The sequence below is a fragment of the Sander lucioperca genome, chromosome 11 (assembly GCF_008315115.2).
Source record: "Sander lucioperca isolate FBNREF2018 chromosome 11, SLUC_FBN_1.2, whole genome shotgun sequence".
NCBI lineage: Eukaryota > Metazoa > Chordata > Actinopteri > Perciformes > Percidae > Sander > Sander lucioperca.
The window spans coordinates 25,277,019-25,296,316 of record NC_050183.1 but is presented as its reverse complement, the minus strand read 5'-3'; the positions used below and the strand labels follow the sequence as shown (position 1 = coordinate 25,296,316).

Sequence of the window (19,298 nt, the reverse complement as noted above, 5' to 3'; positions counted from 1 at the left end):
GGTCTCTGCCTGCATGCTGTGCAGTGTTTGTGTGAATTGCATTTGCATGAACATGTGTTGTTAACATGCATTATGTTTGAATATATAGATTTGTGACTGTACACATATTATCCATTCCATGTTACCATTTTGTAGGCAATGAAATGTCTCTGTTTCACAAATGACTCTGACACATTTCGTGTAACTGAATGAATATGCCTTGCAAAAATCATATCTAGTTTGCTCATTGTTGCAGCAGCTGAATTTTAAAAATCGGGGCTTCAGTTCTCGTGAGTATCTAAAGGTCCACTGCAGAGGTTGTGAGTAAGCCTTGTGGATTATGAACATGTGCAGATACGCCTTAAGGGGTAGCGAGATGTGAAGGTTCCTGGTCAGAAAGCTCAGTGTGATGAAGGCTGAGTAATCTCTTTAGCTTTCTATTTCTGTGTGTTTGGCCTTTTACCTATCTAGCTCACACTAATATCCTCTCTGCCATTAAATACAGAGCGAGTATTCTGCACCAGAGAGCAAAACAGTCCGAGGGAGAAAGAGAGAGAGAGAGAGTGTGTGTGTGTGTGTGTGTGTGTGTGTGTGTGTGTGTGTGTGTGTGTGTGTGTGTGTGTGTGTGTGTGTGTGTGTGAGAGAGAGAGAGAGAGAGAGAGAGAGAGAGAGAGAGAGAGAGAGAGAGAGAGAGGAATGAAAAATGTGAGCAGATGGGCATTCTGTGTAACCGAGGTAACTTGATGAAAAGAGAGAGACAAGTACTGGAAAAAAGAGGTAGCTTAAAAGGTACAGGGAAGTCAGGCAGATGGATTTACAAGAAGGGGAAGGAAGGGACAGATGGACATAAGTGACAGAAAGATTTACAAATGGATGCGGCCTGTGTTAGCAGATTGCATCTGTGAACATACATGTAGGACATTCGCAGGGCCACAGTCCACATTGATGTGGTTTTACCCTCAACAAACCCCCAGTGGCGTGTTTGGTCCAGTGAGTTAATTAGCTGTGTGCATCAGTACTCATCCCGGTCCCATATGTATCTTCCACACCTGGTGCCATTCGTTTCAGACTCACAGAGCACATTCCGTCTTAACATAAATCACCCATTTCACACAGTCATGTTTGCACTACTTTCCAGACTGATAGACGAGTGTTAATGAGCGATACCTGCATCAGCGCACCGTGTATGAAAGTGCTGCTGCCTGAAGGTGTTCCAGTAATTTACTCTGTATGTTTTTTTTTATTTTCCAGCTGCACACAGATATGGACAGAGGAGACGGCCACACCAAGTATATGCTAGAGGGAGAGGGAGTGGGCTCTGTGTTTGTTATTGATGGCAACACAGGCAACATACATGTCACCAAGTCTTTAGACCGTGAGGAGAAGGACCAGTACCGTCTCGTCGCGACAGCTACAGACCGTCAGACAGGCAGAGCCCTGGAGCCCTCGTCAGAGTTCATCATCAGAGTGCAGGACATCAATGACAACCCGCCTGTCTTCCTCGATGAACCCTATGTTGCCATGGTGCCAGAGATGGCCAACATAGGTAATGCGCTAAAACAACATGAAAGCGACGCTCCACTCAAAATCTCTTGAAAGGTGGCTGTAAAATGCGAGTAGTGTTATCCTTCATTGGGAGCAGCAGGTGTGCTCAGTTTGAATTTTTTCAGCTTACAATGGATTCCAATGGGGATGAGTTTTCACAGCAAAACAAGACTAATGGCCAATTTATGATCCTGCGGAAAATCGACGCAGTGGGTACGTACGTGGAGATACGGACCCTATGCCAGACCCTACGCCGTAGTCTGACGTACACTTCTCAAAAAGATTTAACTACATGTTGCGGCGACGCAACTGTGATTGGTCCGTTTGGCCGTGGCTTGGTAGCGTCACATTTCCCCCCCGACTCATTTCCGGGTCCTCCTTCTCCATAAACAACATGAAATCCAGGAGAGGGTTAACTTTCCCGCTACAGCTTTCCGACCATGGTCAGAAAGCACAGGGGAGACACTTTGTTTCTCCGTCTACGCCTCTAGAATCAGTACTCGCTCCGAAGCTAATTCCCATCACTCTCTCACTCGGTCTACCGCACACTCCCCAGCATACACACACATGCCGGCCTTGCTATTCTCCTAAAGAGATTCGCTAGAACGAAGCAGACACCAGCACACAAGTCAATGTACACGACATGCGTCTGTAAAATGCAGAGCGTTGCATTGTGGGACAGCAGAAAGTAGTTTACATCATAGTCTCGTCTCTACGTCCTCCCCATGGAAAAACCCGCATTCAGTGTTCGAGGCAGAGCCCCGTTCATTTGTATGAGAGTTGCTTAGTGGCTTTTGAAGCCAACAAAGTTCAACTTCAGCTTCTAAAATTACCTGGATGGGGCCCATAGAGCAGGCACACTAAAGACTACTTCCGGTTTAGCGCTCCGCTAACTTGAATGTGGATTAAATTATTTATTATGCGGCTCTTGTAGACCTTCCAAATGTTATCGGACCGAATGGATCAAATTCTGATAATAAAACGAGTCATTTCGCTGGGCTTGTGACATTTAAAAAAATGTATCCACTGATTTAATTCTCTTTCGCCATGTAAGTCGATGGGAAAAAGTATTTTTGTGCCCCATTGCATCCTGTGACTGACACGGTAGTTGTAATTCCACTGATTAGCCGCTATGTCAAATTTGCTTCAAAGCACTGCGCACTTCCTGGGGGCCTGGTCCTTCCACTATACTATACTACTATAAGAATGAAGCCAAAATATCCCGGAAAAGGGGCGCTGCCATCTTGTGCATTTCGAGCCAGAGTCTGTGCACAAGTGATCGGGCGGTGGAGCTGCGGTATCAAGTTCCCGCTCTTACACCCGTCCGACCAATCGCTAGTCAATTACAGCTGTCAGTCATGACGTTTCCCATAACCCTAACCCATTTTTGTCACATCGAATAACTAATTGAAAACCAAACTTATCAGAAAAATGAACTCTTAAACATACATCAACGTGATCAGAACTACCTAAATTAACAGTAAGCCATCGACGTGTAGTTTGATGTTTTTTTGTTTGGCCCATCCGCTAACAAAAAAAATCTTGGTGGAACTAGAGGGAAAGTCGGGGATTAGAAAAGGGATCCATCCTCTGGCCACCATGAATGTCTGTACAAACTTTAATGGCAATTCATTTAACAGATGTGGAGATATTTCAGTCTGGACTAAAGTGATGGACCGACTGACTGACTGGCTAACAGAACAGCATTGCCATCTCAAGAAGGCTTCTAGCATGACGAAAATAATGTGACAAAAATCCATAGAAACTTCTCAGCCTACTTAGCACTACAACATAATCTCTAAAAATAATAATCCTTTTGTCTATACAATGTCAGAAAATAGCCCAAGGGGCTTAGGGAGCCCAAGGAGATGATAGAAACCTATCATATATGATGAAGAAAAGCCTCACATCTTTGCTTGAAAAATGACTTAAACACTTTCAAAACAGGTGCAGATTAATCCTCTGTCAATCAACGAATCAATGAATCTGTTAATCATTGCTGTTCTAAGCAATTCCTGCAGCATGATGAAATTTCCCACTGTCTAATAATATTTTCATTATCTTACAAAAAATCACACTTGGGGCTAAATACACTGCATCTGGCTCAGCTCCAGAAATTCAAGGCGGGCAATTGTGCAACATGAAGTGGGGTATTTAATCATATTTTATCTAAAAAATTTATATTTTATCATACTGCACATATGGATAGACAGCAGAGAAGTGGATTATCCTTTTAACCCTCCACATGTAAGTACTTGATATTCAAAAGATAGATTTTGAGTGGAGTATGGCTTTAAGATTATGAACCCTGCGCCAGCTTTAACTACTTTAAAACGCCACTATGCCCTCTCACATTTGTCGCCTTGTCTCTTTCCCAGGCACGTCCATAATCCAAGTCACAGCCAGAGATGCTGATGATCCCACATATGGAAACAGCGCCCGGCTGGTGTATGCCATTACTCAGGGCCAGGACTATTTCTCTGTGGATCCTCAGACAGGTCTGGTCACAGCCTCACATGTACCGCACTTCCCCTCAAAGCTGTTTACCAGAAAATGCCTCTCTAGCTGATGATTCCACTTCATACAGTAAATCCCAGTGGCTCGGTTGGATATCATATGTTGTGTATTTGCTACCATATGTCCAGTGTGATTAAGAACATTTGAACTCACATTTTCAAGTGGCCTGGATGGTTTTTTGTATTTTCTTATTTTAAACATGTATACATCTGACTCGCTTTGACGGTTATTTCCAGAGACGTGTCGCTGCCTAGTGGTGGAATGTAACTATGTACATTTACTCTAAGTACTGTACTAAAGTACAAATTTAAGGTTCTTGCACTTTACTTGAGTCTTTTCTTTTCATGCCACTTTCTACTTACTGTAAAAAGGCACATAACTACTCCGCTACATTTCAGAGCGAAATATTGTACTTTTTACTCCACAATATTCATCTGACAGATTCAGTTACTAGTTACTTTACACATTAAGATTTTTGCACACAAAACACATGTAGTTTATAAAATCTGATGTTTTATTATAAATGAAACTACCCAACAATATAACGGCCTACAAGTCCAGCTGAAATGATTAGACCATTAATCACTTAGTTGATAGACAGAACTGTTTGGATCGTTTCAAGTTTCTAAAATGTGTTTCTGCATTAAGTACTTTTACTTTTAATACTTTAAGTACATTTTCCTGATGATACTTATAGCCGAGTATTTTTACAGTGTGGCATTAGTACTTTTACGTAAGTGAAGGATCTGAATACTTCTTCCCCCACTGTCTTGAGTCATATGTTTTTCAATGTCCTAATTCTAAACATGTATGCATCTGACTCGCTCTGACGGTTATTTCCAGAGATGATGTGTCACTGTGAAATCTGTTGCCGTTGTGATGTCTTTGCTGTATGTCCCGCTCTCCTCCTGTCCCCCCAGGCGTCCTGCGGACAGCCATACCAGACATGGACAGAGAGACTCGGGACGAATATCTGGTCGTCCTCCAGGCCAAAGACATGGGTGGGCATCTGGGCGGATTATCAGGGACCACCACCATCACTGTGAGGCTGAGCGACGTCAACGACAACCCCCCTCACTTCAGACGGAGTAAGCACTGCTGTTATCAGATCACTGAACTGACGGCTGCTTTCAATCCCTGTAGCTGAAGCATATGTGTTTGCGAATAGAGATTAAAATGATGAAACGTCCTGTAATGGCGTTTCGTGACACCAGTCTGATGTGTTTTGCCTCCTTTGGGTCCTCGTTGTCTTGACAGGTTCAAGATAAACTCTGAAGCAGTTAAACCGCTTGTCAGTCCGGGGATCGTTGATTCTGTGCACTCTTTTCCTAATCATTGCTTTTACCATCAGTTGGAATAACATAACCCCTGCCAAAATGACTGGCATTAACATTCATACAAACACACCCGTTTGGTCCCTGGGGTTCAAAATGGACTGTGCCTTGAAGAGTGAAAGATCATGTCCACTTTTTCTTATCCGAGCTTTTCCCTGTTTCATGCTATTAATATTTCATCTTAAAGTTCAGTGCTTTCTGCTTCAATAGACGGTAAAATCACTGCAGAATGCGTCTAACGCTTTGAGACATATGCTGCTTTTCTCTCTATACTACCTCTCCCCTACTTCTTCTTCCCGACAGTCTCCACTTACCGCCGTTCATCTTAATGTTTAAAGGCCCCCCTTTCCTCGGGTTGATATATTGTCCTGCAAGACAGTGCTTTATAGAAGCAATTCAATATTTTCCAAATGCCAGCAGTGTTATTTATTTACTGATATCTGACTATATCTTCCCTCCCTCACCACATCAGCTCCCGGCCATTATTTTTATGTTTGACAATAATGCCACAATGTAAGCAAACGGCTCATTTAGTTTGCTCTTTGAATGCCAGGGGCGTGACTTTGTGAATGTTCGTCATGATGTGGAGGATTTGAATGATTGATAATCAGCGAGGTAGCGCCACTCTGATTAAAAGGGAAGCTTTTTTCTCTGGATTTGCAGTGCAAGTGATGTATGGGCCAAGTAAACGGCATGACCTGTCACAGATCACTGGCTGCCTTTTCATGCTTGTTAAGTGAACAGACTGTAATCCAAGATAAACTGTAACGGCAACAGATTCACTCAGCAAAAGCTTAAACTCTTTGTTTAATGAGGACTCCTTTTCAGGCCTTGAATGTATATACTTTTGTATTACTTATATGTTTGTTTTTTTTGGGGGGGAGGGGCATTTCTGCCTTCATCATCAGGACAGCATAGATGTGAAAGGGGAGAGAGAGGAGGTAGACACGCAGGAAATTGCCGCAGGTCGGATTCAAACCCCAGACCTCTACATCGGGAAATAAACCTCTATACATGGGCACGCGCTCTACCGAGTGACTACCCCGGCGCCCTTTCTTATACTATGTTGTCATATTTAATTCTACTCAGGGTTCAACGTTAATGTGTTTTTTTTGCACTTGCACAGATCATAGATCTACTTGCCCAAAGGCAATTTTGACTTGCCCCAGTACAAACTGTTTTATTCAATAGCGATTATCAAATAACAGCAAAGACTAAAGTTAATTGTCATGTTGCATTTTAAGTCAAGTAAATGAGCACACAAATACATTTAGGAGTATAGCAGTTTCCACAGCATTTCAACTGAAAGGTTGCTCCAATTTTGATCCCATGTGTAAAATTTTTACCACTTGCCCAATCGGCAAGTAAGTTAGATTTACTGGCCCAGCGTGGCATTTTACTTGCCCCGGGCAAACAGGCAACCCTTATTGTTGAGCCCTGTTACTATATTTTATGTGTCTTTTTATGTCTTTTGTTATTTACCTTTTTAAATATATTGTTATTTACTTATTTTATTATATTTTAACATGTCCTTTACATTTCCTACTTATCTCTTAGCATAAGCTTTTCACGCGTTTGTACTCGTATAAACGGTGTGACAATAAACATCTTAAATCTTTTTTTGAAAACAGAATTGGACTGTGGCTGGGTTGGCTCAGTGGGTAGAGGAGGCGAGCATATACTGAGAGGTTTACGCCTCGACGCAGAGGTCCATGGTTCGACTCCGACCTGTGATGATTTACTGCATGTCTTCCCCCTTTCTCACCTAGCTGTCCTGTCAAATAAAAGCGGAAAAGCCCAAAAAACTGCATTGGACCTATATCTGTCAATTCATTTGAAGCTTTAGCAGTGCTTTGAGCTAAATGCCAACGTCTGCGTGCTAACTTGCTCACAATGGTAATGCCAACATGTTAGCATTTATAATGTTTACCGTGTTCAGCCTCTCAGTTTAGCGTGTAACTATGCTAACATTTGCTAATTAGCACTAAACACACGTTGGACAAATTGAAATGTTGACCTGATAGTGGCGCTGGATTGAAAGGTCACAGGATCAAAGTCAGTACGCTTCACATCTTCTGAATGTCTGTACAAACCTTCTTGGCAATCCATCCAATATTGTGAGACATTTTAGTCTGGACCAGTCCGCCATTACCATCCCAAAACCATTGGAAATCTGTAGCTGCAACCCACAGATATTCAGTTTACAATGAAATAATCTGCCAATTGATGAGTCATTTCAGCTCCAATAAAGACAAAATGTCTAACATGTACAGTATGCAGGGTTTTTCCTGCATAGAGGCATTTTTGGCACCCCCCAAACAGGATTTAGCCAGCCCCAAAGGAAAATTACCAGCACCAAAATGACAAGAATTGAGAATAAAAATGTGTTTAAAAGCAGTTTACCAAACAACTGTTGAACAAGCAGAACATAAACTTGAATATGAGAGGTAATCTCAGTTGTATCTCTAGAGTCAGGCTGTTATTTAAATATTCATATTATTTTTTTAACCAGTTTTGTTCTTGGGGTTTTATTTACTCAATCATAATATACATTTTTGTTTATCAAATTGTCAGAAATAACAGGAAAATGCTTAGATTTCTGTCAAAATAGGTAACACAGACTCATTGCCTTTACTGTACGTGGACTGATCATTCTTACTGCCGTGTGTAGTGTCCCCCCCCCCAATTCTGAACCATTTGTGCATGGGTTAAAATCAGTAGTAGCATACAATTTAGTTCATATTTAATTATATACTATACATGCCTATATCTGTACATTGAAGCAAGGGTTACTGTTCCTCCTCTCTTCACTGGCCCTTCGAGATCCCTTCCTAACACAGTTCCAATGTAAGAGATATTCTGTGCAAAGATGCATTTAAAAGTTCAGCCAAAGCTAATATGGCTTCTTCAGTCAGAGTTAGTCATACCAAGTGTCCAATGTTTTAAATTTACACTCCCACAAGACATTCCCAACAGGGAAATACACACTAAATTTAATGTCACTTTGGAAGATATGATATAAGCTTCAGATGAAAGTAAGAATGCAATTTATGCAGACTGTTGGATTCATCTCTTACATTAGAATTGCATGAGGAAGGGTCTCTTTACAGCCGGTATGAACAGGTGGAATGATTACAGCAATAAATAACTCATCTAATGTATTACATACCGTATGTGAGTAATGTATTAAAATAGATTTGAAAAAAAAATGGGAGCCAATGCCTTAAACTTGGACGTGAAATATGTAAATGAGAGCCATAATAGCCACATGCATTATGTTCGTTGATACCAAATTGATGCAGACAGCATCCCGCTGTACCTTGAGCAGTCTCATCAGCGGTCAACCATTGTGTTGATGTGTTCCTCTGTGCAGGTGCGTGGTCATTCTCCATCTCTGAGCTAGCAGCACCAGGTGTGGAGGTGGGCCGTCTCACTGCCTCTGATCCTGATCTGGGAGAAAATGCACAGCTGGAGTTCACTATCCTGGACACCGAAGAGGCTGAAACATTTAATATAAGCGGTAGAGACCAAGAGGCTGTCATTGTGCTAAACAAGGTGAGTGACGCAGGTACAGACACCTGATGTTTCCATAGCAGCCGAGGATCTGAAGCTACATTTGTCTTTTCTTTTGTTTATTTGACAATTCGTTTAAAAAAAAAAAAAGACACTTACATGGTTGCAACTAGGGCTGGGTTAAAATAAGATTCTCCAATACAAAGAGTGATGTATGATGATTTAATATATGCCTTTTCACCATAGATGTATAAGTAAGGAGTACTTTAAACTAACTTTTTGGGGGGCAATTTTTATTGTAGACATTAACTTGGTAAAATATATAAAAATAACATGCGAGGGTTGCTTCTTGCTTGTACAATTTACAGCATTAGTTCTCTGAGAATCTCGTTTATATCCAAGAAGAAGTTGAGTAGTAATCGAAAGCGGGATTCGGGACCTTGTGAATCGGAATTGAATCGATTCGGGAAATCATTGGCGATACCCAGCCCTAGTTGCAACACCAATGTACATGCACAATTAAAAAAAAAACATTAAAAAAGTGACAGGATTTATTTCCATTGCGGTCTTCGTTGTAGTTAGATATCGTTAAGGTGTGTGTGTGTGTGTGTGTGTGTGTGTGTGTGTGTGTGTGTGTGTGTGTGTGTGTGTGTGTGTGTGTGTGTGTGTGTGTGTGTGTGTGTGCGTGCGTGCGTACCTGCCCCTGAAGATAGTGATGTACGGCATTAGCATCATAATACATCACAATAAAACAGAACAGAAAATATTCACGTTGTCCATTAACAGGCATTATTCTGACAACAGGCTGAAGTACACTCTTCCTATTAAACTAAAACTGGTCCGTTAAATGAGTTACATACAACCCTGCCTACACAAAGGTCTTTACAGGGGTATGTTATCTAAAAGCCAGTGTTTCAGTGTTTCCTTAAACGTCACTGGGTTTGGAGTCTGTTTAATGCTATTAGGAACCATATTATTCCAATCATGGGTACATGTTGGTGGTTTTGCTTAAATGGCCACATAATGAGAAAAAATATCTAATATGTGACACTTCATGAGTTTAAACAAATTTCCCTTGGTCTGGTATTGCAAATTAATTGTATTTGGCCATTTAAACACTTCAGTACTCCACTCAAACGTTGCTCTGTAGCTGACAGGTTCAGATTCCCAAGGCTCCACACAAGCAATTAAAGAGTAACAATGAACTAATGAGCAGCTGGGGAGAAACTGTAGAGCCCATTTGAAGTAAGCAGCGGTGTTAAAGGCAGCCAGTGTGACTTTTTTGACTTCTAAGCATCGGGCATTCAAAGAACAATTGCTCAGTGAAATCTTGAAATGATGAAAGCAATAACTCCAACATGTAATACTGTATGTAAGTTTTATAGGGAGATAAAAAAGAATGAGAATGATGAATGGAAATTAATTATGAAGTGCTTTGTAGGGGCAGAAATATGCAGGGTATGAATCATATATGAAAGGGCTTCAATAAAGTATAGGATGCTTTATTCTTCACCCAACAGCTGCTGGATTATGAGACCCGGAGCTCTTACACTTTCTCCGTGGAAGTTGCCAACCCTATAGTGGATGCGCGGTACCTAAGGAAAGGTCCCTTTAAGGACCAGGCAACAGTCCGGGTCATGGTCCTTAATGCTGATGAGCCGCCGCGATTCTCCCAGGCTCGCTACCATCTGGACGTGTCCGAGAACTGCCCGCCTGTCTGCTCCGTTGGCCGGGTCTTCGCTGTGGACCCAGACACAGGACAAAGCACCAACATCAGGTGGTTACTACTTCATTACCAGTGGTGAAATGTAACTAATTACATTTACTCAAGTATGGTACTTAAGTACAAATTTGAGGTACTTGTACTTCTGTTCTTTTCATGCCACTTTCTACTTCTACTCCACTACATTTCAGAGAGAAATATTGCATGTATTTCTCCACTAGATAGATAGATAGATAGATAGATAGATAGATAGATAGATAGATACTTTATTGAGTTGAGTTGAGTTACTTTATTGTGCTCTATGAGAGTGGGTGTCATGGTGGTAGTGCAAATAAGTCCAATAGTGCAAGGATAAAGTCTAGAGACCAGCATTAAATATGGACAATATAAGACAATAATGTAGACATGGTAATATAAAAACTATAGCAGTGCAAGGATAAAGTTTAAATAAGAGAGCATTAAATATGGGCATTATAAGGGAATAAAGTAGACAGTAGGATAGACACAAATCAACAGTCAATATTAGAGGTTTGAAGTAATAGGGTTACAGCCATTGTTCAAGTATTAAGTTACTGCATTCATCTGACAGCTTCAGTTACTAGTTACTTTACAAATTAAGATTTTTGCACAGAAAACATAAAATACGCTGGTTTATTATAAATGAAACTACCCAACAATATACGGACATACAAGTGCAGCTGAAAGGATTAGTCCAGGGGTGTCCAACTCATTTTAGCTCATGGGCCACATACCCCTAATTTGATTGTGTGCCAGACCAGTAAACCACTCTAGAAAGATCAGACACAGAGTTTTCTTGTCAGTTTGATGTTGGCAAACGCAAGTTGCTTCTGCTACGATAGCGTTCTAGGGCCGTCGTAGGAAAAAAAAAAACAATGTTATGGACACGGGAGAGAGGGGTAATATTAAGAGAAAAAACTCTTCTAAAGAAATTTCTAAGATTAAAGTCTTAAATTTACAGAAAAATAACTCAGATATTCTTTGAGATTAAAGTGGTACATTTGAAGTTGGAATTAATTACTTCCCTGCAATTTTCACACTTTGCAAAGTCATCCAGTGTGCCGGATTGGACCCTTTGGTGGGCCGGTTCTGGTACACGGGCCGTATGTTTGACACCCCTGTATTATTCGATTAATCACTTAGTTTCCAGTTTCTAAAATGTGAGGATTTTTCTGCATTGGGTACTTTAACTTGTAATACTTTAAGAACATTTTCCTGATGATACTTACATAGTTTTACTACAGTCACATTTTCAATGCAGTAACATTTCATGTATTTTTATAGTGTGGTTTTAGTACTTTTACTTAAGTAAAGGATCTGAATACTTCTTCCACCACTGTCCATTACTCACTCGTTTAGTCACTCACTCAGGGCTCTCTTCACTATTTCTGTTTCTGTGTCTTAGGTACTCCATCGATCCCCAGTCAGACCCCGAAGCTGTGTTCCGCATCGCCTCTGACACGGGCTTTATCAGCACAGTCATGGAGTTGGACCGCGAGCAGGAGCAGTGGCATAATATCACTGTCATCGCCACACAAAGGGGTATGTTAACCCCTCTGCCCCCGGGCTCTATGAGCAGCAGAGCTTACCACAGTCATATTTCACAGAAAGCACCGCCCGGAGTTGGGAATACAAAGTGTGCTGTAGAAATGATACCAATTCAGTAATAATTTCAACATTAGTGCTGGTTTCCTTTTCTTTCAGACAATCCAAATCTTGTGTCAAGGGTTGTGGTTGCCATAGAGACACTAGACCAGAATGACAATGCGCCGGAGTTGGACAGGCAGTACACAACGTCTGTATGTGACTCCAGCGCCCCCGGTCAGGTCCGTTCTTCTTTAGTTTTTGCCTAATTTTACATTTAATGTCAGACTTTATTCCTGTTTTCATCCATTCTGGCTCAAGCTCCTTCAAGTGACTATTTTTGTCTTTCTCGTTTTTGACTTGATTTAATTTAGTTCTTCTGTTGATAAAACAGTCATTAGAAATTGCTACAGCGGAGGCAAACTCACATCATCTTTGTTTACTCAGCTTTGCATTTTCAAGATAGTAGCTATAGATTTTTAATACATTATGATGGATATTAATAATATGCTGTAAGAGAGCTTATTCTTGAAAACTTAACTGCAGTAAAATAAGTTTCCTGTGACTGCTACCCAGTGTTTTGTGGTGTTTTAGTGGTTGTGTCAGCAAGGTAGATAGAAAGAAATAGAAATCTTTAGCCAAATAATCACAAATTCAATACAGGAATTAATATTACATTATAATTATTAATAGGTAGCTTATCTTTGAAGTAAAAAAAAAATTCTACAAAGGGAGGGAGAAAGATAAAGAATTCTCCTTTTCCAGGGCCAGGCCAGCTCAGTGGCGTCTTTCTCCCATCGCGTCCCGCTGTCTCTCTTACCTACACCGGCCCCCGCACCCTGTCCCCCCTCCCCTTCTACCTGCCTGCCATGAGGACAGAGCAGAGAGGGGAGGGGCTGCTCCTCTACTCCTCAGTCACAGAACCGAAAAGAGACGTGACTGTTTTGGCGGCCACAAGAAAGAAATACCTTGCGTCTTTTCTACAGAAAGTCGCCAGATTTGTCCCTAAGTTGGCAACGCTCGTGAGCAAAGTATCTCGTGCTCACGAGAAATCAATCTGAGTAGCAGTCAGAACGGCTGCCGACTCCGAGGACGAGCTATTCATCTTCCTAAAAACGCGACGAAATGTACCTGATAGTGTCACGTTCAGTAAAGGCAATTCTGTGTTACCTTATTTGGCAGAAATCTATGCATTTTCCTGTTATTTCTGACAATTTGATCATCAAAAATGTATACTATGCTTGAGTAAATAAAACCTTAATTAACAAAACTGGTTACAAAAATAATATGAATATTTAAATTTGATTGCTATTTTTTATTCTCAATTCTTTTTATGTTGGCGCTGGTGATTTTCTTTTGGGGCTGGCTTAAACCTCTTTTCGATCCTGTTATTGACCTTTCGACTCAGATTTATCATTTATCTTGACCGCTGAAACAGAGCATCCTGATGTGTGTTATGCAGGTAGTTCAGGTTCTGCGAGCCATTGACAGGGACCATGGAGGGCAGGACACCCCAATCCACTTCAGCATCCCTCCAGAGTCCAGCTCTGCCCTCAACCTCTCCATCAGGGAAACAGGAGGTTGGAGCGATTGGCTCTGTTTTTCTATTTCATGCTTAATCCAGAAACACCACACCAGCCCAAAACCTGTGTGAGCTTTGCTGTGCAGTTGGCCATGTTTGATGTGTCTTTTTTTGGTCACATTATCAGGTGTGACAGCCAGCCTGGTGCTCCAGTCAGCCTTGGAGCCCCTCCCTGGCTTCTCTACATCCTCGCTCACCCTCTACGTGCCAGTTGTGCTGCGCGATGGAGCCTCGGGTCTGACCAACACTGGCACAGTCACCGTGACCATTTGTCCCTGTCTGCAAGGGAGCATGCAGACGGAGGACAGGGGGAGACAGAGGGACAGGAGATGGGAGAGACACATGGTTTGTCTCCCCGTGCCTTCCGCCTCGCCGTCTCTCATCTTCAGTTTGGTCACCTTACTGGCCATGCTGGCTTGTGTCACCACTCTGCTGGGTAGGTTTGGTTTGGCTTCTTCAAAGCACTATGAATATCAGTGGTGGAATGTAACTAAGTACATTTACTGAAGTACTTAAGTACAGTCTGAGGTACATGTACATTACTTGACTCTTTTCTTTTCATGCCACTTTCTACTTCTACTCCGCTACATTTCAGAGAGAAATATTGTACTTTTTATTCTACTACATATTTCTGACAGCTTTAGTTACTAGTTACTTTACAAATTAACATTTTCGCACACAAAACACATGTAGTTTATAAAATACAATGTTTTATTATAAACTACCAGTATATGGGTAGTATAAGTCCAGCTGACATGATTAGCCCATTAATCACTTAGTTGATTGACAGAACTGTTTGGATCGTTTCCAGTTTTTAAAATGTGAGGATTTTTCTGCATTGAGTACTTTTAATTTTAATACTTTAAGTACATTTTCCTGATGATACTTACATAATTTTACTTTTGGATTTTCACTTGTAACAGAGTATTTTTACAGTGGGGTATTAGTACGTTTACTTAAGTAAAGGATCTGAATACTTCTCCCACCACTGATGAATATGTTGTGACTTTTCGGGGAAACGCTGAGCAGCTGTGTCAGGTTGCTGCTGTAACGTCTAAAGAGTATGGTGGTCATGTGTCTCTTTTTTTGCCCCGTAGTGGTGTGTGCACTCTCGCTGTCATTGCGCCATCAGAAGCGAGACTCCCACTCGCCCTTCGAGGAGGATGATGTCAGGGAGAACATCATATCCTACGATGACGAGGGGGGAGGGGAAGCAGACACCGCCGCTTTTGACATTACAGCGCTGCAGAGCATGCACAGAATACAGCACATGCACAACAACAGGAACATGTGAGCTGTTCCCAAAAAATAAATAAATAAATAAAAAGTCCCATCCTTGCCATGGTGGCATGCGCGTGTGTGCTTGTTTGTGTGTTCTGACTGTGTTGTGCTTCCCTGACATTTATCTCTTGGCACAGATGGTACACCCAGCAGAATCCGCCGAGGGCCAGGACGTACAGCTGGAGTCGTAACCCGCGCCCCGGCCTGGACCCTCAGCAGAGGCCTGGCTCGGCTCCACTCTACGGACGCCTGTGCTACGGCGTCCACACGCTGCCTGTTCTCAGAGATTATCCGGTTGGGCCACTGGAAGCAGGTCTGCAGTTAACACAGCTGACCCACGGGCTCAGCGGCGGTCACATTGGCAATTCCCTTGTCATCCCGAACCAGAGCACCTTTGAGCCTCTGCGGCGCTCTCCCGAGACGAGCACTGCTAGTTACGACGCAGAGCACATGCTGGCAAAGAGCAAAATCACAGACAGAAATGGAGACAGTGAAGCAAACGCTGCTGACACAAACGAGAGTCAGGGTCAGGCAAAGGTCAGTGATAGTGTTAATACTGACGGGTACAAATGTGTAGCAATTATATGGAGGCAAAGAAAGGCCATAAGGATTTGAATCGTATAAGCAAGTGAATAATGTTTCCCAATGGAAAACAAACATAAAATATTCATGCCAAATAAGCAACAGTGTGATTCATCGGGGTCTTCCAACTGTCATTAGATTCTGGTTCAAATGTTGTTGGGTCCTGATTGGCGCACGGAAGAATCTTATCAATCTTATTGATTGATTATATTAGAAAGCAATTTGACTGCAATCAAACACAACTATGGATTTACTGTATGTGTGTGGCTCTATGTACAGCTAACTTTAAAATCATACTCACTTTCAATTTCAGCCTGTACAGTATGGTCATTTCCGCCGCTGCAGCTTTTTCTTCTCCCCTGATGTATGTAGGTTGGGGCTTCTGACCTAACATTTCAAAATAAAATAAAATGTAAAGAAACTTCAGACACCAAGGCTCTACCACGGTTACAAAACGAATCAGAATGGAATTAATCAGACCTCTTTCCAAGTAGGAATTATATATAATTACAACCCCCCCAATAATCAAAATTGGCCTGTGCAACCCTCTCAAATATCTTATAATCCCCTTTACATAAATAAAGACATTTGCACCATAACTTGATGCAGAAAAGGCACAAATTGTTGCAGAAAAATTCACCAGAATGCAGGCAAAAGTGTTTGATATGCTTAAAATTTGAATTTTGCTCAAAGTGGAGATCTCACCACCCCCCAATTAATTCAGTGGTATTTAAATTTCATAACATTTAGTATTCAGTTGTGAATACATTTCATGATTAGCAATTTTTCAGTTCCTTAAAAACTTTGAATCATTATGGCCTCATTTTGCTTCCATATATTATCCCTGCATCTGTGTCTGACTCATCTAATATGGCCTTTCTTCTCTTTTACAGATAAATCCACAAACAGAAACAGAGTCGACACCCGCCAACAACGCCGCCAATCTGACCCGCTGCGACCCGACTGAGTCTTCATGCCAGAGTCACACCAGCTCCTCGTCAAACCAGCAAGAGGGGCGCCTGGGCTCATCGCAGACTCAGATCAGCACCGGAGCCACCAGCTGCACGTTAGACGACATTGACACTGATTCCTCCATTCCCTCCGTTTCCGAGCGAAATTATTCAAACGGCGGCGAAATCAACTCTGTAAATCCTGCTGTTTACCTGAAAGGAGACACGTACAGCATTGTGGGCTCGCTGAATCCAAACAGCAGAGGGACGTGTATGAACGGGGCTAGCGGCGGGGGGTTGTACCCAGCAGGAGTGCAGCTACTGAACATGTGCAGACTCCAGAGAAAGGAGCAGCCTTTACCCTTACCCAGGGGGATGTTTGGCGACAGCAGGGGCTGGGCGTGCGGGGCAGAGCCTGCGAGAGCAGAAGCCGCCAACCCGCAGCCCCTCCACATGGAAGAGCTCCTGAACATCCGCCTGGATCAGGTGACCTTTGACCTGTCGCAGCCGCCCTATGACTCGCTGCAGACTTATGAGTTTGAGGGCCGTGACTCACGGGCTGAGTCACTGAGTTCGCTGGAGAGCGACGGAGAGAAGGACGACGGGAGAGTGGTGGGAGGGATGGAGGAGTTAAACCAGAAGTTTCAGAGGCTGGTGGAGATCATCAGAGAGAGGGAGAAGGAGAAGGAGAAGGAGGGAGAGGGAGGAGAGACGGCAGAGGCTACTCTCACTCTCGATGAGACTCATAAACAAAATGAGAACAAAGACAAAGAACAGCAGAGATGGGATTTCTAGAATGCACTAAAAAAAAAAAAAAAAAAAAAAAAAGTTCCAGAGAGGAGAAGCCTATTAACCAGTGATGGATTTTGAACACAACAGGGGTGGCAAAACACAGAGCCCCTGACAGAGATCTTCTTGTCCCCCTCCAACCTGCCGGGAGGGGGAGAAAAAAAGACCCAGGAGGCTGACAGTAGTAGAGTCAAGATTTGTGGTGGAATCAGTGCACAGCGTATATTTCACCTTCACTATGTTTATAAAATGCATATGGAATCTGTCACTTTTCACACTGCTCTTGTAACGGATATTAATAATGCACTCGGGCTTTCAAAGCTAAAGTTATGAAAAATTCACTTTTTTTTTGAAATATTGATTCTGAGCCCTGGAAGCTGCATTGTTTGAAAAAAAAATAGGCCTCATCAAATATTGACCACAATTGTGATATTTAATATTGATAGTTTAATAGGGGCACACTCACTGGAAATCCTTGGAATTTGAATGTGACATTAGCATCTGAATCGGAGAGTTTTAGAACCACACAAGCGTACGGTACTGTACTGTACTGAAAACCGACACTGCCATGTGTTCACACAGCCTCTCCGATGAGTCCAACTGTATACATTGATATTCTGTAGCTCCGTAGAGAGAGCTCAACTCCTGCAAGTAGTCACCATCACGGTAGCGAAACCTGCTCACTATGCAATTTGCACACAGTTAGAAATTATTAGATTGTCACTGTCAAAGACTTGTGAACTGTTGTGAAAGTAGCCTACAGTAAACGATGTCCATATGTAGATATATATCCACTCCTGTTTCAGTGGTTATTGCTCACGAGTGGACAATTGATTGGGGTTATTTACTGGAATCCACACAGGAAATTAAGCATCTGATTTCCCAGTTATTAAACAGTTGCAGACATAAGCTTACAATGTACAATGTTCCTCGTAATTTCACCCACACAAGATTAATTATAATTCGCCATTGTGTTTGCGTTTGCTCGTCTAGAATTATCTCCAAAGGCTAGTTTGTCTCCCACCTTTTAAAGAGACAAAATTAGGCAAAAGCCATTATGCGGTGCAGAACACACAGGCATTGTTCTCGTGATTGTTCTCGTGATGAGCCCAGAGCACAGAGGCAACAACAAAACAATCATTTACTTCCAGAATGTGTAATGTTATTCAGTGACAATGATTCATTTCTATTGCGTTTTCAAAGCTCATTTCTTATTCAGAAGCTATCAGGATGAGTTATTAAAAATAATGACATTATTTTCAATAATGTGATCAAATGTATTTGACTTTCTGCAATTATTCCTCGCTTCCTATCTTCTACTACAGTGGGAATTTAGGTCTTAATCAGCTGCTGTTCTAATAAGATTGCAGTTCTTTCAAACTAAATTTGACAGAAAATCTTTGGCCTCCTGACAAGAAAGATGAGATGTAAAAAAAAAAAAAGACTCCTCCAGCAAGAGAAGGAAATGCAGAGGGAAATGAGTGGGATAGTACATGAAGTGCCAAAGAAGAACTAGTCATCACCACACTGCATATTGTCAGCACACAGTGGGTATCTTCTGGCAAAATGCTAACTACTGCAGAAATGTCATTGTGCAAAAATGATCAAGATCCAGACATGTCCTCACCATAGAGATCAGGAACAGATTTAATTTAACAACCAACTAAATATAGACACAAGTTAGAATGTGAAAGACTTTCTGTATTGCCACTTCAAAAAAACAATAGTTAGACAAAAATAAAATAATGGGAAATTAAAATATGTTTGAAATTCAAATGTGTAAAAGGCATATTGCCATTCACACACACTTTAAAGAGTGCTAAGAAGAGTGTGAAGTCGAGAACATCGTCTGTCCAGGCGAACAGCAGCTGACGGTACGATGGTGCCGCCTAAAGTCAGAC

General features: G+C 41.9%; 1 protein-coding gene across 1 annotated transcript in view; it reads left to right on the top strand.

Annotated features, from left to right (window-relative positions):
* The window catches only part of LOC116058825 (cadherin-24), a 30,079-nt gene extending 11,888 nt beyond the window's left edge, over positions 1–18,191 (top strand). The window contains 12 exon segments of the mRNA XM_031311736.2: positions 1,231–1,525; positions 3,903–4,022; positions 4,962–5,129; positions 8,749–8,930; positions 10,409–10,665; positions 12,035–12,171; positions 12,334–12,455; positions 13,676–13,793; positions 13,923–14,231; positions 14,893–15,085; positions 15,214–15,613; positions 16,552–18,191. Of these exon segments, the coding sequence (XP_031167596.1) occupies positions 1,231–1,525; positions 3,903–4,022; positions 4,962–5,129; positions 8,749–8,930; positions 10,409–10,665; positions 12,035–12,171; positions 12,334–12,455; positions 13,676–13,793; positions 13,923–14,231; positions 14,893–15,085; positions 15,214–15,613; positions 16,552–17,403 (3,153 nt within the window). The 3' untranslated portion in view covers positions 17,404–18,191.
* Positions 18,192–19,298: the final 1,107 nt, after the last annotated feature.